Below are 22,328 nucleotides of genomic sequence, written 5' to 3'. Positions count from 1 at the left end.
GCCATGGCACTGGGGGTAGCTTGCGGAGCAGGAGTGGCGTAACCATGACAACAATTGTCATTTCAACATTCGGAAAACGATATGAAAACGGTAGTGTGGAGGGAGATCTTTTTTATTGCAAGTGTTAGTATTTATATTTACCGGGTTAGTGTAGACAGGGCTTTAGTTTGCTGTAACCTCGTGAACCAAAAGCTCTAATTCCAATTCTAATTCATCATCCATGGTGGCAGGAACACGCAGGCCCATTCTCCCCTCTCAGGCGCTGATTACCTGACGACATTCTTGTTTGATAAATACGACGTAAAATGCTGAAACACAGCGTGCGCCGTATGCGGTTTGGCGAAGGCGCTGATTACGCTGCGCTCGCAAATGTACGTAAATGAGGCCCCCAGTGTCAAAACAGGCAGACATCTCTAGTAAGAAGGGCCTCTTAAATGAATAGCTTTTAAAGATTATATTTTTCAATTTCAATTGTGTACACGTTTCAGTTAATTTATCTATATCTGGTTCTTTTCTATTAAAAAATTGTATATTGGCCTGTGGATTAGGCCCACCACAGGCCTGATTCTTGGTTCCTGGAGTCGTTACTAACATGGTTAATGTGGAAATATATGAATGTAGAATTTGCTCTTTATTGCATGTCTTAAGTGAAGCAATTAAGTGAATGAATGCACTTAATTAATTCCTAGTATTTTTCTGGGGTGAGCTAGTGACTGTAGCATTGGAACAATGTCCTCGCAACCGAGTGGCAGGATCTTTTCTGGTGCCCCACGGAAGCACACTATGCAGCAGGATGTGCCTCTGTGAGCGTGAGCGTGAAAGAAATGCAGCGGTGACACACACACACACACACCACACACACACACACACACACGGCCCATGGAAGCACACTATGCAGCAGGATGTGCCTCTGTGAGTGTGAGTGTGAAAGAAACGCAGCTGTGACACGTGTCTTTATTGCCATCCTTTATTGCACTTTTTTTTTGTAAGCAGGTTCATAGTAGCTGATCAGGACTGAACCCCAGCCCCAGCGACACATCAACCATAGCAGGACTGAGACAAGTCGATCCAAATTAAATTACGCTTCTCAAAATCAATACCATTGACAATAACCATAATAAGGTTCATTAATATCAAAATAAAATCCCCCGGAAAAATAAAAATGACATTGGTATCTGCTAAGAAGCCATTAAGGAAAGTAAACGCACAGTATCTACAAAGGTACACACGGGAAGCGGAAGGTTAAAACGTACAGAGTGTATCAAAACCAGCAGGTGGGTTCCTTAATGTCTCTCTACTCATCGGGAGGGTCCAATAGAATATGTACAGAGAGGGAGGTGGGTTCCGTGTGGGCACATGCAAGTAATGATGTCACTTATGGTGGTGAAGGGCTCTTTTCATGATCACTGAATGAATCGCTGATTAGCAGTCTTCTACGTGTCGTGCTTCCTCAGAATCTACTGTATGTTTCTCAGGCTTTCAGGCGGCCTCCTCCGTGTCAGGGAGGGAACCAGGCGACCTCCGCGTCAGGGAGGGAACCAGGCGGCCTCCGCGTCAGGGAGGGAATGCGGGGAGTTAAGAGGGGTTAACAGTCGACTCCATCAGTGGTCGTCATGGCGACACGGTTGGCGAGCAACCTCATCACTACGTCATTCTCTCTGGCTCGTGCACTCTTTCTCTCTATCACTCGTTCTCTCGCGTCCATCACACACACACACACACACACACACACACACACACACTGACACAATCTCACTCAACGTTTCTACTGATGGGGAGTACATTTCTATAAACTTTCACAAGACCCCTGATACAGCACAAGACCCCCCCGACGCACCAAGTCACCCCTTGGTACACATGGAAACATCAAAATGTACAGAATAATTACAGCATACTGGACCTCCACTCCCAGTAACCTCCGGCCCAAGTGGGGGCGCTGTTGCCCCGGGCTACAAGAGCGAAGTCAGTAGTGTGAGATCAGAAGGCAAAGGACTCAAGTCTGTTTAGTTAACAGTGTGGAGGAAGCAGAGAGTGATGTCAGGCTCCTCTGCCTCTGTGGTTTCTCAGATGTTCCTGGACGGTTGCGGACCGCAGGAGGGGGCGGAGCCGCTCGCAGGAGGGGGCGGAGCCGCTCGCGTCCACAGGCTAGCTCTTCCCCATCTTGGAGATCAGCTCGTCGCAGATCTTTGTGAGCTCCTCGATTTCTCGGTTCTGAGGAAAAGAAAAAGTTCAAAGGTTCAGAAACTGGAATGTGCGTATAAGTCTGTGCATTGCAGATGGATATGGTGATTCATTCTTCTTCGTAGTTCCTCAAAACAGTCAAAATGGTTTTCAAAAGACTTATAGTCATAAATAAATACTGTTGATCTACTTATGAATACGTATGGGTACAAATGGGTAAATTAACTGATAGATAGACTTGATAGACAGACAGACAGACAGACAGACAGACAGACAGACAGACAAACAGACACACAGACAGACAGACACACACACACAGACAGACAGACAGACAGACAGACACACAGACAGACACAGACACAGACAGACAGACAGACAGACACAGACACAGACACAGACACAGACACAGACACAGACACAGACACAGACAGACAGACAGACCAGCAGACAGACAGACAGACAGACAGACACAGACACAGACAGACAGACAGACAGACAGACAGACAGACAGACAGACAGACACAGACACAGACAGACAGACAGACAGACAGACAGACAGACAGACAGACAGACCGACAGGAGACAGACAGACAGACAGACAGACAGACAGACAGAGGTGACCTCTGACCTTCTGCTCCAGGGTGCTCTCCAGTGAGTCCACCTTCATCTGTTCCTTCCTGAGGGTGGCCTGGTAGGCCGCCTGCTCCTGCTTGGCCTTCGCCCGCACCTGAGCGATGTCCGAATTCGCTCTGCACAGAGTAGAGATCACCAAATCATACACAAGGTAGAGATCACCAAATCACACACGGTACTCATCACCAAATCATACACAGAGTAGAGATCACCAAATCACACACGGTAGAGATCACCAAATCACACACGGTAGAGATCACCAAATCGCACAGAGTAGAGATCACCAAATCATACACGGTGGCATCAGAGCAGAGATCACCAAATCATACACGGTAGAGATCATCAAATCATACACAGAGTAGAGATCACCAAATCATACACAGTGGCATCAAGTAGGCAATGTGAAGCAGCGTTACAAGTTTAATTTACAGTCTGCGTTAGTCATATGGGTTGCTTCCCGTCTGTTCATAGCCTAGTTCAAGACAAACTGGTTAACCCCTGTGCTGTTTGTTTGTATCACAGCTTGAATAGATGTAACAGTAGGCAAATACGTCCTGTTTTTAAAATCGCAGTGACTCACTTGTCAAGTTTTTCCTCTGCGTGGATTTTTAGGGCCTGGTATCTCTGCTCCTCTTTTCTGACTCGTGACAAATACTCCTGGGCACACTTCTTCAAAACCTCCTCGTTCTGAGGAAACAAAAACAAGTCCGTTTGCTCGGGTCAGACAAGAAACAAGTCCGTTTGCTCGGGTCAGACAAGAGGAACCACGTTATCTGAAAAAATCGACTGGATGTTAGAGTTTGTGTTAGTGTTTGCTGTATGGCAGGAGGAAGTACTAGAAATAATGCACTTCGAGGTGTCCGCTTTTCATAGTGGCCACATTATCACCTCGAACATGCCTTATTTTCTGCTATACAAATCCGTGTCATCCATTATCCCTCACATAATTCATATTTTTTTGCAGCCCAGTAATGGTCATTTTTTATATACATATATTAGTAATTTTTTTTTAAATAGTTTTGGATTCTTGCGGTTCACTGTTTTCCCTTTAAACGTTTAACACAGCCCAACCTTGCGGAAGCCTTCCAGAACGTCCTTCAGCTTCTCGTAGCGACGGAAAAGGTCAGCCAATGACTTCTCCACAGAGTTGAGGTCAGACAGAGCCTGGTCTTTCTCGATGATGAGTTGCTGGATGGTGTGTTGTGACAGCGATTTGTCCCTCTGGTCGTCCTCTGAGAGACACACACACACACACACACACACACACACACAGAGTAATCAGAGCGAGAAACATCCATTCGAGCATGCAGGTGTGCACGCACTCACACTCACTCCAATGAACTCTTCCTGATTCGTCTCTATGTGATGTCTGATCACACACTGCTCCATCAAACTGCAGCAAACACCAGCGAACTCAAACACCCAGCAGTTGTTAGGTGTTGTTAGGATGCCTGTGTTGAGCTCTCTGGTGTTTGTTGGCATTTGTTGTAGTTTGTTGTCCAAGTTTGTGGAGGAACCTTAATAATTCTTTGTTTAGGGATGATAATATTATATTTATTTATTTTATCCTAAACTGTTGCATGCATATTTTTCAGTTTAAGTACATTGAGAGCAATTAAACCCAGAAAAAAATTCCTTGTATGTGGAAATGTACTTGGCCAATAAAGATGATTCTGATTCTGATTTTGATTCTGATTCTGATAATACAAGATAATAATTTAATGAGAAAACACAAGCCAATATCACCCTATGGTCCTGATGACTCTATATGGTTATAGATCTTATAGGTGATGGCATTAGCCTTCTTCTCAATCCTGGATCCCTGAATGAAGCATGCACACAAGACATACATTCAACCATGACGAGACCAAAGAGATGTGGGTCTTGGTTGAGACCTGCGGATGTTGTTGGGGGATGTTGTCCTTGAGTGAAGCCACTGGTTAGTGTATAGTGTGACTGTGTTAAGGTATACAGTAGTGTGACTGTGTTAGGGTATACAGTAGTGTGACTGTGTTAGGTTATTGTATAGTGTGACTGTGTTAAGAGCTGTTTTCCCCCCACTCACTCTCCTTATTAGCTTAAGGATCCAGCCTAATTGTATTTCCCTAAGTCCACCTGACTGACTTGTAACCTTTGCCTATCTGATGCAGATCTTTCACCATCCATGTGTTAAGGTTTGTAGTTTATTTGAGTGTATTTAAGTGTATGTTAAGTGTGAGGATAAGCGGATTGTAAGCTAATGATGGGTGAGACAAGTAGTGCTAGAGTATGTATAAAAAAAATGTTAAAAGTGTCATCATCGCTAATGTCAATGTGATGTGATGTGATGTGATGCGAGCTACTGACTGTACGAGGACAAACAAACGAGGAGTTATGGAAGTGACGTGAGGTGACGAATGGAAGACGTGTTACTGTAGGGCATCCGCAGCGCCCTGCGTTGCTAGGCAACACGTAGACTGGACACAGAGAACACCAAAAAAAAGTGAAAGTTCTTCTTTACTTACCAGGCAAGCCTGACTCATTGGTATATGAAATACACACAGGCAAAGAGGGGAGCAAAACAGAAAGAAGGGATTGTGTTAAGACAAGCCTGGAGGGTGTGAAAGGTGAAGAAGGAGTGTATTGTAAAATGAAAACAATAAAAAAAAAAAATATGACATTCTTCTGACAAGAGTAAGTCGAGAGTCCATGAGAGGCAACTTAAAAGATAACTGGTGAACAATCAAAAAAGAAAAATGAAATTTAAAAAAGTTAAAAATACTGAAGAGAATATAAATAATAAGCAAATGAAAAAAAATTACAGAAAGGAAGGTAAGAATGAAGGAGTGAGCATAGAAACAGAAAGGAGGTTCTGACTGCAAAAACATTTCAAAATCAGCATTCCTCAGGTTGAACAAAAAGGGTCTCTCCAAACAACAGCTACTGACCAGGGCCACCACAAGCCCTGCCAAAGATCATCCACCACTGTGTGTTTTCTGTGAGAGGAGCGCTTAAGTCAATGCAGATCCTGACAGTTGAAAGACTTTAAGACAGGCATGTCAAAGCATTTGACACAAGCAAATGGAATCAACAAGGTGTGTTGTGCTGTCAGGTCGGTGCCAGGAAAGAAAATGGTGGAAGAAGTGAAAGACAGTTTGGGCTTGGACAGAGCGTAAGGTCGGGATCAGGGACCAGTGTGTTTGGGCTTGGACAGAGCGTAGGGTCGGGATCAGGGACCAGTGTGTTTGGGCTTAGACAGAGCGTAGGGTCGGGGTCAGGGTCAGGGTGAGGGTCAGGGACCAGTGTGTTTGGGCTTGGACAGAGCGCAGGGACCAGTGTGTTTGGGCTTGGACAGAGCGTAGGGTCAGGTCAGGGTCCAGTGTGTTTGGGCTTGGACAGAGCGTAGGGTCCGGGTCAGGGACCAGTGTGTTTGGGACACTGGCACAAGTCATGTCAGCCGCATCCATCACAGCAGTGGAGTAGCACAGTAATGGGTGTGTGTTGCAGGACTGGGTGTGTTGCAGGACTGGGTGTGTGTTGCAGGACTGGGTGTGGCACTCACCAATCATCTGTGCGATGGTCTTCTCATACTCGGACACGATCCGTCTGTGAGGAAGAAAGAACAGTGAGCAGACTTGTGAGCTAATCAGTGAGGCAAACAGAAGAACCATCTCCATGTAAAACCCCTCTGTATAGCCATAGCTTACTTAGCTAAACAGAAGAACCATCTCCATGTGAAACCCCTCTGTATAGCCATAGCTTACTTAGCTAAACAGAAGAACCATCTCCATTTAAAACCCCTCTGTATGGCCATAGCTTACTTAGCTAAACAGAAGAACCATCTCCATTTAAAACCCCTCTGTATAGCCATAGCTTACTTAGCTAAACAGAAGAACCATCTCCATTTAAAACCCCTCTGTATGGCCATAGCTTACTCAGCTAAACTTGGCTAGGAGTGGGAAACAGAAGAACCATCTCCATGTAAAACCCCTCTGTACAGCCATAGCTTACTTAGCTAAACAGAAGAACCATCTCCATTTAAAACCCCTCTGTATAGCCATAGCTTACTTAGCTAAACTTGGCTAGGAGTGGGAAACTTAAAGTATGACTTTGAGAGGGTCGGGTTAATGGGCTGAGGCTGGGACCGCTAAACAGAACCGGCATCTGAGGGCCTGAAGTCTATTAAGTTTCGCTGGAGCTGCGGCTAAATCCTCATTTCTTTGCGGTTCAGGCGACTGACCGAAGGCACTGTTTTGCTGGGGGATCCCCTGGAAGTGACAGCCTAATGTGCACGTCGGGGGAGGGCCAGAGGGAGGGCTTGTTTTGGGAAAAGCAGGTTGCCGTCAAGGTAAGCGGATGGATTAGCAATGCTTCCCCTTAGCCTCTTAGCCCGTTCTGATCCTGATCCCAATCAGTCTAATGAAGTAAGCCCTCGTCTTATCCACACTGACAAGGCACAGTCCAGCTGGCCCACTACACCCCCCCCCCCCCCCCCCCCCCCCCCCCCCCCCAGCACACCCACCACCCCCACACACACACACTCCGCTGCCTCGACTCCCCCTCTCCCTCCACTGTCAAAGTGCTCTGTTTAAAAGGAGGAGTGCTGCCTCAAAAGTGCTGCCTCACACTCAAGACTTATGTCTCCTGCTGGCATATCTTGGTGATTCATGCACTGTTGGAGAAAATATGAAGTCAGTCAATGTAATATAAGGTGAAGGTACAGCACTCGCTACATTTCTTAAGGAGAGTATGGGCAATAGCTGAGACTTAATTGTTAATAATAGAAATACAACTTAAAGTGTCTCTCCAAAAAGAATCGGCTAGAAAAGGTTATGTGACCACTAAATGTTGGCCAAATCCCTGTCTTTCCAGTAAAACTGCCAGCCTCAAAGACAAGCTTCTCACATCTGTTCCTCCTCCCCAGCTCTCTCGTCTCGCGGAGCTGCTTTTACTAAACCTACTCCCTAAACGCTCGTATGCAGGGCACGTGACGTGTGAGCCCTCATCATCATCATCATCATCATCATCATCCTCATCCAGATGGGCTAAAAACACCCATAATCCTCTCCTCCTCGCCTTCACACACTCCAAGCTGTCGATCCCTCCGATCACCTGCGAAGCATTTCACCTTAAGCCCACCTTTACTTGGCTTTCTACTCCTGACCCCGGCTTTAGAGGAGAGCGAAGGGTGCTGTGGAGATCATGCGCTGGACCGAGGAAGGTGTGAGGAGGCCAAGCATACACACAGCTCTCATTCCGCGCCACGCAACGCAACACGCCGCCGTCTCACCTCATTTCCACCACATCCTGCCGACTCTCCTCGTACTTCCTCTTCCAGTCCAGAACCTCTTTCTCCTTGGCCACAATCTGATTTAGCAGAGGGAAAAAAACACAAAACGTAGAAAAAAACACGTCAGGCATCGCAGGACCTCACACTTCAACACCTATTCTCCTCTGTGGATGGCCTGATTGTGGGGCTGCATTGTTGACATTTCTCAGGAAGAGGGGGCATTCAACCCCAGCTGGCATTTCACAAAACACAGAGGATGTAGCCCGACGCATACACACTAGAGCTGTGTGCACTTATATGGGTCAGTAAGTAAACAAAATGGGTTTACCAGGTCACCTCACAAAGTTAATGTATTATTTTGTACCGGACGTTTCTGTGGATGAACGCATTGTCTAAGGTTAAATGCTGATGTGAATGGGGTACTGAGGCCAGACCTCGTCGCGGGCGATGCCCAAAGAATGGTCCAGGTCCCGGGGCAGGTAGGGGCTCTCTCCCTCGCAGCATCCAGGCCGGGCGTACAGGGAGGTCTTGGAGACCGCACTCTCAGCAGGGGACAACACCTCCCTCTGTGGATGGGTTTGGGGATAAAGGGGTGGTGGGGGGGGGGGGGGGGGGGGGGGGGGGGGGGGGGGGGACACAAAATAAAGTGGAACACACTGTTAGAGGACAGTTTATGGTGGTAATGACGAGACTCACTGAGGCGCTTTTTAAAGAATGGCAACCACACACACACACACACACACACACACACACACACACACACACACACACACACAAACACACAAACACACACATCAGGCGTGTAAAGCAACCCAAGGCGCAGGATTCTCGGTCTACGAAGCGAATGCACAAGGCCAATGAAAGCAGGGGAACAGCTAACAGCTACCATTCCCACGGGTGCAAGTAGCTGGAGTGAGGTTCCTTAGCTATGATGGGACAGTCCTTCATTGTCGACGTCATTCCGTGATTGGCCGACAATGACCAAAACAAAAATGATCAGATGATCAGATGCTCAGCTGCGATTGGCTGGGAGAGAAGAGGAAGGGGTTGCTATGGCTCCCCTCAGTTGGATTGATCCCTCTACCGGTGCCAAATTCTCACTAGCATCAATACATTCCTTAGATAGACAAGGTATTAAAACACCTACTACTCAGCATTCAGCAAGGCCATATTCATAATGTTCACATGTCAATATCACACAAGTCAACTGGACAAAAACCTTCAATATCCATGTTAAAGGGTGATGTAACGAGGCAACAGCGCCCCCACACCTTTAAAGACCAAGTAAGAGTAACAGATAATTTGATCCAATAATCAAATGTCAACATTGACAAAACCACAGAAACCTCTTCTCTGGAGTACTTAGTGCTTTAACACAATGGACCAATAAGCCAATAAGGGTGCTTATACAAGGGTGTCACAATTGCACACGCTTGTAAAATCCCTAAAATGTCCCTCAAAACACCTACTGGTGTGAGATGATTGAACCATCCATCCCTACACAGTTAGGTGATATGATTACGTGTTTTTCCTTGTGGATTGTACAGAGGGCGTGGGGGGAGTGGGGAAGTGGGGAACTCCTTCATCCACAGGATCTCAAATGGGATCTTATGGGATCTTATGGGATCTTATGGGATCTCATGGGATCTTTGACCTGTTCTTGAGGGCCCAAGAACCTTCTGCTTAGTTCCTTTGAGTTCCATGATACCCCATGAGTGCTACATGGCATTTCTCTATATACATTCTGGTTATGGGCAGTGGGGAAGTCTTAAGGTTTCTCATGCAGCCCTCCAGAACAATGGTCACACTATCCGGTTCTACAGCAAAGGGTTCTGCTTAGACCCAAACCCCACTCCACCTTCAGGCTGCGGGATCCTTGGGGGGGGGGGGAACTCGTGCTCGTCTGGCCAGGCATAAGGTAGGAACCAAAACACACACAGTTAGTCAGGTTGAAAAGGCCAACCAGAGGAAGAGTTACTTTATTGTTAGTGAGAGGTGGGTGTGTAATGACGAAACACACACAGTCAGTCAGTAGAAAAAGGCCAACTAGAGGAGTTAGTGAGAGGTGGGTGTGTAACGCAACAAGCTCTTAATGTGGCATTGGCTGAGTCCTTTATCCCCCCTTCCCCCCATCACACCTCCTACATCAAAACATCTGATCTGACTGAACCACTCCTAACTCATCTAGTGTTGCCGTATCCTCCTGAGAACCAACCCATCGACTTGTGTCCTCTGTAGTGGACATTTTCTTTGAGGAAATCACAAAAAAAGACACTTTATTTTTTCTTGGTTCCCAGGAGGATATATGAAACATGCGCAGTGATATGTTGGAGTGACAAAGTGACTTGCGGTGTGAAGGCTTACTTACTTACACAGTAAGTACTAGCTTACTGACACACCGCAGCTACTACAGTAATGCTATGGACAGAGGTGAACTCAGGTGACTCCTTGGCCATTGTGCACTAGCTGTATGTGTGTGTGTGGGTGTGTGTGTGTGTGTGTGTGTGTGCGTGTGTGTGTGTGTGTGTGCGTGTTAATCTACGTGAGCAAACGGTCAGCTGTCCAGAGATAAATAATGTAATTAGTAGCGTGTGAGGAGCATTGGGTTTGTGTGTGTGTGCTTGTCATATGTTAGTGTTTGCCTGTTAATATAATATGTTAATGTATAAAACACAGTGAGACCGTGTTTTAAAGACCTAAATAAGGACAGCTAATTAGCATTAGCACCACGTGAACATCGTGTGTGAGAAGGTCAGGGTGCTGTCCCTGCCTAAGTTAGTTATGTAATTAGAGGAGTGTCCACATGAAGCAGTAAAGCTATGGTGTGTGTGTGTGTGTGTGTGTGTGTGTGTGTGTGTGTGTGTGTGTGTGTGTGTGTGTGTGTGTGTGCAGGGGTTATCTGCCAGTGGGCCACCAGATATGAGTGCCACGTGTGCATCATGGAAAATACTAGGACACAAACGTAGTCACATATCAATTAGCATAGCATCTAGGTACGGGTCTTGGCTAGTTATGGTTAGACATCTTCCTGACTGGCATTAAACCCTACCTGAAGTCTGAATAGGTGGATGTGTACGTGGTGGGGCAAACACAGAATAGTGAATCTAAACCTAAACATCCCATTAACAAACACCAAATAATAAAAATAATAAAATCCCATAAAAGAACAGGCGTGAGAGTCGTAGCCATGGCTGTCGTGAGTTCTTTGGCTGGGAGGCAGTCGTGAGTATTTTCAGAGGCGAGTGAATTGTGAGGTTGACTGGGTTAACATTAGGGGACGGGCTGTATGCTTTAATGGGATAGGAGTAGTGTGGCGGGGGGACGGGGGGATGGGGGGGGGGGGATCTCAGTCTGTCCTCTTACTTTTGCTGCAGGTGAACCGCTGCGATTCCACCACCGCGTGCTGGGCTTCTTGAGACGGGACTGTGGAGCGTGCGAGACAGAGGAGTGAGACAGTGGAGTGTGAGAGACAGAGGAGTGAGACAGAGGAGTGAGACTGTGGAGCGTGCGAGACAGAGGCGTGAGACTGTGGAGTGAGACAGAGGAGTGAGACAGTGGAGTGTGCGAGACAGAGGAGTGAGACTGTGGAGTGAGACTGTGGAGCGTGCGAGACAGAGGAGTGAGACAGAGTGAGAGTGACAGGGGGTGTAGAGCAGTGATGGGGAGGACACACTGTTGCGGTACGTGGACCAGGACTGACGCTAAACATTCATAACTCTCACCATGTCCCCAAAACCCCCACCCTCCAAGTCTACACATACTCCTACTCCCCCACCCACACCTCATGGGTGCCTGGAGACCAGAAGCACTCCTTCAAAGTGTCACCATCCTCATACACGGATCACCTGATGTCACTGACCACAGATCAGCCATACAGAACAACAGCACCCGTGTTATACTGTGCCCGTGTCGTACTGCGCCCGTGTGGTACTACTGTGCCAGTGTGATACTGTGCCCGTGTGATACTGCGCCAGTGTGGTACTGTGCCAGTGTGGTACTGTGCCAGTGTGGTATTGTGCCCGTGTTCACCCGTGCCAGCTCAATGTTAGTTCACAATCCAGTCAGAAAGCAAGAAAGTGACATGGAACAGAGTTACAGAACACACAACGGAAGCACTTAAGTAGGTTGGACAAACTTGGCTACAGGGGTAGGTATTTTAATACCAAATCCGTATGATGTACAGCTCAGGGTTGGTAGTTTCTAATAGGAAGGAGACATCCCAAGTCACTTTGATGTTTCTTTAAGCTTCTACAAGCAGCATGCAGGTTTGCCAACTGGAGGTTCCAGGGAAGAGAACATCTCTCTCTCCTTCAGAAGGGTGACTGCTGGGGGAGAAGCCGAGAGCCAGTCCAGGGTGGGGGGGTTGTGACGGGGCGGGGTGGGGGGGGGGGGGGGGTGCAGTGGGGTGGACAGCCAAGTTAGAGATGTCACATGGGGGACCAGGAGGTAATTGTGGTTGGTTGGAAGATTGATACCCACTGGGTGGAGAGGTATTGTTGGTTATGGGTGTGCACCCACACGCATACACAGACACGCACGCACACACACACACACAAACACACACACAAAAACACACACAAAAACACACACACAGCAGTTGGGGTGGTTTCAAGGAAAGGGTAAAAAGGCACACCCATGCTCAAATACACACACACACACACTCAAATACACACACACACACACACTCAAATAACTCAAAAAAACTCAGTCACACATGCACTTGCAAGTGCAGGAGGGCACACACACACACACACACACACACGTCAGCAGGTTCAGGCTGATTCAGCGCAGTACCTGTTTGGGGGATACATTGGCAAGGGAGGGGCTCTGAGAGATGCATTTGGCTACCTGCAGAGCCTCCATCCTCAAGGCAGCAAGAACCAGCTCCTCCTGGGACACGAGGAGGAGGAGGAGGAGGAGGAGGAGGAGGAGGAGGAGGAAAGGGAGGGGGAGGGGGGAGGGGGGGAGGAGGAGGAGGAGGAGAGGAGGAGGAGGAGGAAAGGGAGGGGGGAGGGGGGGGAGGGGGGAGGAGGAGGAGGAGGAGGAGAGGAGGAGGACGGAACAGGGAGGGGGAAGGGGGCGGAGGCCCAGGAGGGGAAGAGGAGGTGGGGGGGAGGGTGGCGACGGGAAAGAGGGGTTAGAGCACACACTTCACCCAGACATCGACACCTCGCAGAAAAAGTGGACAGGTACAAACAAGGACAAACATAGACACACACACACACTCTACCTCTCTCTCTCACACACACACACACACACACACACACTCTACCTCTCTCTTGGCCTCTCTCTCACACACACACACACACACACACACACACACACACACACACACACACACACACACACACACACACACACACAGATAGTGACTAATTTGCAAAGAAACACATAATCGCTCTGTTTCCACTGTCCATGTAAAAATAATAATTTACAGCTTCTGAAGCAGAGGCGGGACATGGTGGCTGCCAGCTCTGAATGGGACTCTTGGCCAGAGCTGATTGGCCAGAGCTGATTGGCCAGGGCTGATTGGCCAGAGCTGATTGGCCAGGCCTGATTGCCTAAAGCAGCTGACCTGACAGAGAGCTCAAGTCATCTGAAAATCTATTTCAGTCAAGACAGTTTGGCAAACTGGTGCCACACTGATGAAACATGGAAACAGAGCTGTCAATGGCTTCACACAAAAGCAGAAATATGATTTTTAAAACGTCCGAAGCAAAGGCAAAGGAGAGAGAAGACAGATGGGCAGAAAAAAAAAAAGATATGAAAGAAAACAACCCTTCCACACAGCGTCAAAAGCACACAAGGAACCATCACCACGGCAACCAGGGGCTTGGGGGGGGAGAGGTAGTTGGGGGGGGGTGGTTGGGAGAAGAGGGGGGCTTCATTCTTTTAGGCAGGCCGTTCTCTACACACCTGGAGTTTTTGGGCGAAGGCGATGGGGTTGGTCTCGGCCAGGTCAGGCTCCATATAGCTGAGCTGGTCGCCTGATTCAGCCAGCCTGTCTAAGAGGGGGAGGTCTGGGGAGTCAGCAGGGACCTGCGCAGGGGGCTGCTGACAGGCCCAGAGGAGGAGGAGGAGGAGGAGGAGGAGTGGAGGAGTGGGGATCAGCAAAGCAAAGCAAAGCAAAGCGGCTGGTCAGAGTTTTGCACGGGGATCCTTCAGTAGCCTAATGACTGTTCTTAAGGCCAGTGTTTGCAGTTATACGCTGGCCTACTGAGTTTAGTTGTGTAGACGGGGGACAAGGTGGTAAGGTTGATGTGGAGCAGGTAAGCTAAAGCTAATGCTATAGCCACTAGTTTTACTAGGCTCTCGGTCACCCTCTAGTGGTCATAATTAAAAGCGCATGTTTTTTAAGGGGACAATGCAAGCATTGGAGCGATCTGAGGACCAGTAATTAAAATGGACGGCTCCACTTATTCTCTGTGTCTGCGACTTACTTCCCTGTGTGATTTGTGAGGTGTGCTCTTGTGTCAGACAGGACTGAGACTCAGAGGAGACAGTGGACTTGAGGAGGCCACCAGTTGGTTCTAAGGGACAGGTACTCACCACTCCATCCCGCTCCGCAGGGTGTGTGTGCGACTCGCTCTCTCTCTTGCGGCTCTTCTCATTGGCTGCGCCCTCAGGGGCTGTGCGAGGCGTAGGCATCACTGGGGACCTGGAGCCGGCCGTGATATGGGCCTCCATCTCCTCAAAGCTCCTGTGTGTGAGTGTGTGTATGCATGTGATATATGTGTGTGTATGTGTGAGATATATGTGTGTGTGTGTGTGTGTGTGTGTGTGTGTGTATGTGTGTATGATATATGTATAGAGGGGGAAGAAAGAGGGAAAGAAAGCAAACCAGAGGGAAAACTTACAAAGTGTAAAGTATTTTCTGCACACAGTATGTGGCAAATACCGTATGGGCAGACTGTATGCTCGGTGATTGGTGAGGGTGTGTGTGTGTGTGTGTGTGTGTGTTTGTACCCTGTGCAGGGGGAACTCGGTTCAGATCCTTGCATGTCAGAGCTCTTGTCTGGGCTGTCCGACACGGAGTCCAGCTTTAGGTAGAGGGTGGGCTTCTTAGAGGACAGAGGCTAGAGGGAAGACAGACACACACACACAGCATATTCTCACTGTGTATGAAGGGATCCAGTGTCCTATACTGCACGGGTGTAATCACTGTGTCAGCTCACACATCTGCTTTGTCAGCACATTATGTACACAAACACACACCACACAGAGGTCACACACACCCAAATGCAAACACAATCAGTAACAAAACAGACTCCCTAACTAATTATTTGTATTAGTCCCATGTTTTGTATATATATTTAGGTATTTAGTGCCAATATATAACTCTGGTGTGAACAGGTGAGGGATTGTCTAGCATTGATAATATCTTTGTTACATAATAATCAATACGCCAACAGTAGAGACAAATCAGGCATACATTTATAAGTTAGAGATAATGTATTGAGTTAAAAGAACTCAGGTTAGCTACACTTATCTAGGCGCTACACTTATCTAGGCACAAAGCAGATGATACACACACACACACACACACACACACACCTCATCCATACTCACCGGCGTGCCGGAGCCGATCTTCTCCATGTATTCAATCTCATAGTCCGTCGCTGCAGAGGAGAGAAATGACACACAGAATAAGAGAAGAGTAAAAGAAAGACAGAGCAAAGCAGATGGTTTAAAAAAAAAAAAAAAGATCCATTCATACTCATTCGTCCCCTAGTGGGGCACAAACTCTCTCTCTCTCTCTGTGTGTATGTAGTGGATCTATTATGAGCCATCAGAGTGGCACGAATATAATGACCTGCCTGACCCTGAGCCTGACCCTGACCCTGAGCCTCACCCTGAGCCTGACCCTGAGCCTTCACTGAGACTGAGACTGAGCTTGAGACTGAGCCCGAGCCTGAGCCCGATCCTGCACAATGCCTCTGCATTGGTCAGAGACCCATGGCAGCAGTATCCTTACTGGCAATGTTAACTGTGACCCAGTTCCCCCAGTCCTGACGGTCAGAGCCAATCACAGAGCTCATCATTGGCCAGTGGCGGAGCATCGATCCGTCGTTTTTGTTAATTATAGTACTGGTCTCTGGTCAGCTGACCTCATGTGTGGTGATGCATCCATTGAGGAATACTGGGTGACCATAGAACATGTGTGGTGATGCATCTGTAGGTAAGAGCTCCGTATTTCCGCTGGGATCGGTATTAAAACCGGAAGTGAGTACTTCATTCAGTTTAATGTATGCATTTGTAATTTGCTGCAGTATGTGGTGTACTGAATAGCACTGATAAGAAGACTTTATCATTATTTACATGTGTAAAAATGAATTTGATAGTCTGCATCTTGTTTTTGCAATCAGAGCACATCACCGCTAAACTCTAGGTCTAGCTAGCTTGTTAGCTATCCAGTTGCTCTCCAACTGACCAGTTCGTTACTTGCTGTTACCACAGGCTTTTCTTCTAGAATCAAATGCGCTGACATTCGCATATTTTAAACAACGGGTGTGATCACTTGTCGGAATAACATACTCACTTCCGGTTTTAATACCGATCCCAGCGGAAATACGGATCCCTTACCTACAGCATCCATTGAGGAATACTGGGTGACCATAGAAATAGATCATGTGTGGTGATGCATCCATTGAGGAATACTGGGTGACCATAGAACATGTGCTGCACCTCAGTGTGTTTCTCAGAAGAGCCGAAAGACAGGAAGAGGCTGATTTCATTCTTCAGAAATTTAAATTACTACTTTTGAATTTGTGTGTGTGTGTGTGTGTGTGTGTGTGTGTGTGTGAAACCTGCATTGTGAAGACAAGCTCTAATTCGCGATCTCAGGTACGTCTCTTAAGGTGTCGGGGAGTGAGGTTTACTCACTGCACAGAACTGCTGGCTACTGTTGCATATAGACTGCAAAATGCAACTACAGAGTCTGTCTCAGTCTGTCACACATATACAGATAACACATACACACACACACACACACACACACACACACACACACCATTGCTCTCATTGACGAACGCCGTCAGGTCAGAGGGCTGCGGGTAGTCCTGGATGTCAGCGGTCAGCTCCGCCTCCACGTCGTGGCGGGCGACCCACTTCTGATTGGTGGAGGAGGCCAGCTTCTCCTCGTCGGTGGCGTGGTCCTGCGAGGGGGCGGGAGGGGGGTCAGGGGAGTCCAGATCCAGCGGATCCTGCTCAGGGTGATGCGAGTGGGGGAGGGGGAGGGGGAGGCATGCGACGTACACACAGGACAACACTGTTATGATATGAGGTGACCGTGAAGAGAGAACACAAATCCACCCTGAGTAGAGACCCATGGGCTTTCTGTCTACATGTGAAAGTGTGTGTGGACTTGTGTGGTGTGTGTGTGGTGTATGTGTGTGTGTGTGTGTGGGTGGGTGTCTGTGTGTGTGTGTGTGTATGTGTGTTGTGTGGGTGGGTGGGTGTCTGTGTGTGTGTGTGTGTGTATGTGTGTTGTGTGGGTGGGTGGGTGTCTGTGTGTGTGTGTGTGTGTATGTGTGTTGTGTGTATGTGTGTTGTGTGGGTGGGTGGGTGTCTGTGTGTGTGTGTGTGTGTGTATGTGTGTTGTGTTGTGTTGTGTGTATGTGTGTTGTGTGTATGTGTGTTGTGTGTATGTGTGTTGTGTGTATGTGTGTTGTGTGTATGTGTGTTTGTGTATGGTTGTGTAGATTCACATTTGTGATGGTGGTGTTCATACACTGTGAACTGTACACGCATGCTTTAGTGTGAGCTCTTACCTGGGTCGCTGGATCAGGCATGGGTGACCTCTTGGGTGACCTCTTCACTCTGAACGTGTTGCTGTAAGACACGAAGGAGACGGAATAAAGGAAACAGTCGGGTTTCACAGCGGCCTATGAGCCCACTCACGGGCACAGACTATATGCCCACTCACACGGGCACAGACTATATGCCCACTCACACGGGCACAGACTATATGCCCACTCATGGGCACAGACTATATGCCTATTAATGGGCACAGACTATATGCCCACTCACACGGGCACAGACTATGAGCCCACTCACACGGGCACAGACTATATGCCCACTCACACGGGCACACACGGGCACAGACTATATGCCTATTAATGGGCACAGACTATATGCCCACTCACGGGCACAGACTGACTATATGCCCACCCACGGGCACAGACTATATGCGCCCACTCACGGGCACAGACTGCATCTTATACAGACTGCATATACAGATGGGGGTGGAAAGGGAACAACAGATGATGGATTCATTCCTCATGGGTCTGTTTGCTATTTGTTATCAGTCACTGAGCACCGTTAAGGCCACAAACTCAGCAACGTTAAATGTTAAAATGACAGGACACACTCACCCGATCCCTAGTAAGGCCAGGTATTGTGCATGTATTCAGAAAATGTGTGGCGTATTGAGGTTCAAATTCTCTTTAGTGTTTAAACAGTGTTAATAGAAGTGAATAGGGTTGTCTGTGAAGTGAGGGGTGTATTTTGTGTGAGAACAAATAGGCTTATAAATGTATTAATGGCATACTTTATCAGTAGGACATAACTTGACTGAATGTGAGATGGATTAGTTTTAAGGGATTACAAAAACACTAAAGCTGTCCACGCGTGACTCAACAAAATGTCAATTGTAAAATGTCGTAATAATCAAAATGTCGTAATAATCAAAATGTCGTCTACTAAATAAGCTCTTCAGTTCTTATCTTGTTCAAACGGATTTCTAATAAGCCCTTCATACGCTCTTGGAACCTGCAGCGAGCAGCATGTGTGTGTCATCTGAGGCACATCACCTCACCCATGGTACTACCTCTTGGAAGACACAAAGAGACTAAATAGTCCTCGTCCTCAGAGACCCCAAAGTACCTATAGTAAATTAGGGGTGCTGATGATCATTTAGTTTGTCTTCGTATACAGTACCAGTCAAAAGTTTGGACACACCTTCTCATTTTTGGAGAAGTTTTTTCTTTACTTTTATTATTTTCTACATGGTAGATAACAATTGTTTTGTTTAGTACATCATTCCATATGTGTTCCTTCGTAGTTTAAATTTCTTCAGTATCAATCTACAATGTAGAAAATAATAAAAGTAAAGAAAACACTTTTGACTGGTACTGTATGTTGTTTACATTACTTATATACATCATCTGGAATCTTACCAGAGAAAAATACTGTCCTGTGTACAGGAATACTGTGTACTAGAATGAAGTGGTTTACGGAGAGTCGGACACTGTGCCTTGACTGCCACTGAGGGACATATCTGTCTTTCAGGTACACTGGGCTAGAGGCTGGTAGTTGATAAAAGTAATGTGTTTATTTGTTTTTTATTTCTGAAAAATGAGGTTAAGATGCTGTGCTTTTGTTAGGCAGTCCAGGACAGGAAGCAGATGTGGTGTGCTGGTGAATACTGTGAGTGAATGTGAGACATGTCTGTGAGTGAATGTGAGACATGTCTGTGTGTGAATGTGAGACATGTCTGAATGAATCTGAATGTCTTCTACTTACAACAGACAACACAGAGAGGAAAAACTGTCGCCCTTTCTGTGACACAGAAGCAGAGACAGACAGAGAGGTGACAGGGGGACGGACAGAGAACAGCAGCATGCAAGAGAAGACCAAATACAGACTCTTACAGCAGGACAAACACACACTCACACACACACACACACACACACACACAACAAACAAAGAAACACACTTACTCTCACTGTCACAACTACAAAAATGTGTACAGGTGCCGTAAATGTAAAAGTGTGTGTGTGTGTGTGTGTGTGCGTGCGTTTGCTTAAGTGTGTGTGTGTTTGTGTGTGTGTGTGTGTGTGTGTGCTTGAGTGTGTGTGTGTGCTTAAGTGTGTGCTTGTGTGCTTCAGTGTGTGTGTATGTGTTTGTGTGTGTGTGCGGTCTGTAAACTTGACTGTAGACTTACGACTTGACTGGCTTCTTCTTCTTCGCTAGTTTGTTCTGGTTTTGATCCTCCATCTCCCCAACATTGTCGTTGTCGTTTTCGTTGTCATTAGCGGACACCTCAAACGAGGAGGCCTTGGGTGGCGAGTTGGCCATCTTGTTGGTGGACTGGAAAGGATCGACGGAGGAGTCGGTGAAAGAGTCCGGATCGAAAGTGTACCCGCCCGAGGAGATGCTAGGGGAGTTCGGAACACCGGCATTCGACGAGAATGGGTTGAAGTTCGGATCCTCCCACTTATTGGGGTCAAAGCAGTAGCTTCCTTTGGGAATGGGAATGTCATCGACGTTGGGCGGAGGGGCGGGAGCGTTGTCCAGCTGCTCGAGCTGCGGTGGCGGGGGGGGGGCCTTCCTCAGGCCGAACTTGGGCTTGCGGAGCGGCATCTTGGACCCGGGCTTCTTCCCCAGCTTCTTGGGCGGCGGGGTGGTGTCGCGGGGAGTCTCTCCACTCTCCTCCGAGTAGTCGAACTCCAGCCTGACGGGTTGGCGCTTGGCGTTCAGCGGCTGCTCCTCGGCACTCACAGCCTCCGCTGGCTCGGAGATGGGGGCCGCCTCTGCCGGGACCGCCGGGACCGCCGGGACCACCGGAGCAGCAGTGGTAGTGGCAGCAGGTCCAGGCTTCTTAGCCGGGTCTCCTGCTGAGCCGAAGTCTCCGCCGGTCTTCCTGGAGAGCACGGGCGAATTGGCAACTTTGCTGCCGCCGGTATTGAATGGGTCGATGTCTTCAAAGTTGTCGGGGTCCCATTTGTAGGATCCCGAGGGCGGGATGGGTGACTCTTCGTCGGGGACCGGAGCGGACGTGGGGGCAGGCAGCGGAGTTTCCTCTGGGCAGAGGGCGATCGGGGCAGCCACAGCAGCTGGAGCAGGTCTGGGTGGGGTGGTCTCCTTTGCCAGGGGCGGAGGGCTGGGTGGGCTGGTCTCCTTTGCCAGGGGCGGAGGGCTGGGTGGGGTGGTCTCCTCTGCCAGGGGCGGAGGGCTGAATGGGGTGGTCTCCTCTGCCAGGGGCGGAGGGCTATCCACTCGTGGTTTGACCCGGCTCCTCCGGAGGGTTCCCGCAGGGCTCGGAGTGGCTGAGGGGCCGCCCTGCTCTTCGGTGGCCTGTAGGGGGCTCTCCGCTCGGGGCTCGGCCTTCTTCTTGGCCTCTGGGGTGCTGCTGGATGAAACAGACTTGGGCGAAGTGCTCTCTGGGTTGGAGTTCTGCCTGGAGACGGGTTTCTTCTTCAGGGAGGCCGGGCGGGGCTTCTTGGCGCGGCGCAAGGTTCCAGGGGCGCTCTCTGTGCCCGCGCTGAAGCTCTCGGTGCCAACGCTGAAGGCCTCGACCCGCTGGTTCAGAAGCTTATCGGAACCAGATACGGATTTATCACTGGGGCCCGGGATCTGGTCGAGCTCTCCCGCCTGGAGGCTCAGCGAGCGGGTCAGCGAGTTCCGGTCTGACGATCCAGAAGCAGAGTTGGACGAAGCGGCGTTCCTCAGCAGGCGGTCGAGGTCGTAGGCGCCGCTGGCCGCGATGGGCTTGTCCTCGTCAAAGACGGTGGAGTCGGATCGGCTGAGTGCCCGGCCGGCGGAGTCCTGGGTGACGGCCTCGGTGACGGCCTCGGTGAGAGTGATGTCTGCTGCTGAGGCTGAGCCAGAGCCGAAGCCTAGAGCCACAGGGGTGGGATCAAATGAAAAAAGCCTTAATGTACATGAAGTGAATGATTCATTATTTAAATCTCATAATGATACAGAGTGCATTCCGTCATTTTATCTTTCAAATACTACACTCATTTTATCTTTCAAAAACTACACTAATTTTATCACTTTATAACGCAATTAATCATTCAGAAGTAGTAAACTAGTTGTGTGGCCATCGGGATGTGGAAATATGTTCCAATGTGTGTGTGTAAGAGACTGAGAGAGGGCATGTGACGGTGTTCAGCTAGCCTTGTGTGTGAGAAAGTAATGTCAGGCCAAGATAAAGGCATCACAGCTGGCTCTGACGCGACTAATTATAATGATTAATGCGGCTGCATAATTTAAGAGCTATCCACCAGCCAGACATATACGTTGGGAGAGTTCTCATCATGGAGAAGGCTTGGGGGTGCAGATTCATATCTCTTTTATCCCATTCTTGAGCTATCAGGGAAGACACTTGTTTAGGAAATAGGAAGAACGTCTGTGGTCCATCTGCACAAATGACTCCTTTCTCCCCAGGAAGTGTAGTACCATTGCTGCCCTGTAGAGGTCCTCAGTTGACAATCCTGTCTATGAGCATGTCTAACCACAG

General features: G+C 48.4%; 1 protein-coding gene across 13 annotated transcripts in view; it reads right to left on the bottom strand.

The window, feature by feature from the left end:
- Positions 1-953: 953 nt before the first annotated feature.
- tacc2 (transforming, acidic coiled-coil containing protein 2) overlaps positions 954-22,328 on the bottom strand; it is an 83,061-nt gene continuing 61,686 nt past the window's right edge. For 3 of the 13 annotated variants that reach the window (XM_031579012.2, XM_031579014.2, XM_031579025.2), the window contains 17 exons: positions 20,028-21,702; positions 17,854-17,914; positions 17,094-17,286; positions 15,653-15,702; positions 15,050-15,159; positions 14,633-14,783; positions 14,000-14,137; positions 12,878-12,973; positions 11,447-11,506; positions 8,518-8,649; positions 8,084-8,160; positions 6,356-6,399; positions 5,319-5,327; positions 3,886-4,046; positions 3,395-3,501; positions 2,810-2,930; positions 954-2,211 (listed from right to left, as the gene is read on the bottom strand). In XM_031579012.2, the coding sequence (XP_031434872.1) occupies positions 2,146-2,211; positions 2,810-2,930; positions 3,395-3,501; positions 3,886-4,046; positions 5,319-5,327; positions 6,356-6,399; positions 8,084-8,160; positions 8,518-8,649; positions 11,447-11,506; positions 12,878-12,973; positions 14,000-14,137; positions 14,633-14,783; positions 15,050-15,159; positions 15,653-15,702; positions 17,094-17,286; positions 17,854-17,914; positions 20,028-21,702 (3,251 nt within the window). In that variant the 3' untranslated portion in view covers positions 954-2,145. The remainder of the gene's footprint in view (positions 2,212-2,809; positions 2,931-3,394; positions 3,502-3,885; positions 4,047-5,318; positions 5,328-6,355; positions 6,400-8,083; positions 8,161-8,517; positions 8,650-11,446; positions 11,507-12,877; positions 12,974-13,999; positions 14,138-14,632; positions 14,784-15,049; positions 15,160-15,652; positions 15,703-17,093; positions 17,287-17,853; positions 17,915-20,027; positions 21,703-22,328) is intronic. The other 10 variants (XM_031579013.2, XM_031579016.2, XM_031579017.2 and 7 more) reach the window with 10 other exon arrangements.

The sequence above is a fragment of the Clupea harengus genome, chromosome 13, assembly GCF_900700415.2.
Source record: "Clupea harengus chromosome 13, Ch_v2.0.2, whole genome shotgun sequence".
NCBI classification, from domain to species: domain Eukaryota; kingdom Metazoa; phylum Chordata; class Actinopteri; order Clupeiformes; family Clupeidae; genus Clupea; species Clupea harengus.
Note: the sequence above shows the minus strand (reverse complement) of the source record. Positions and strands in the feature narration are given on the sequence as shown.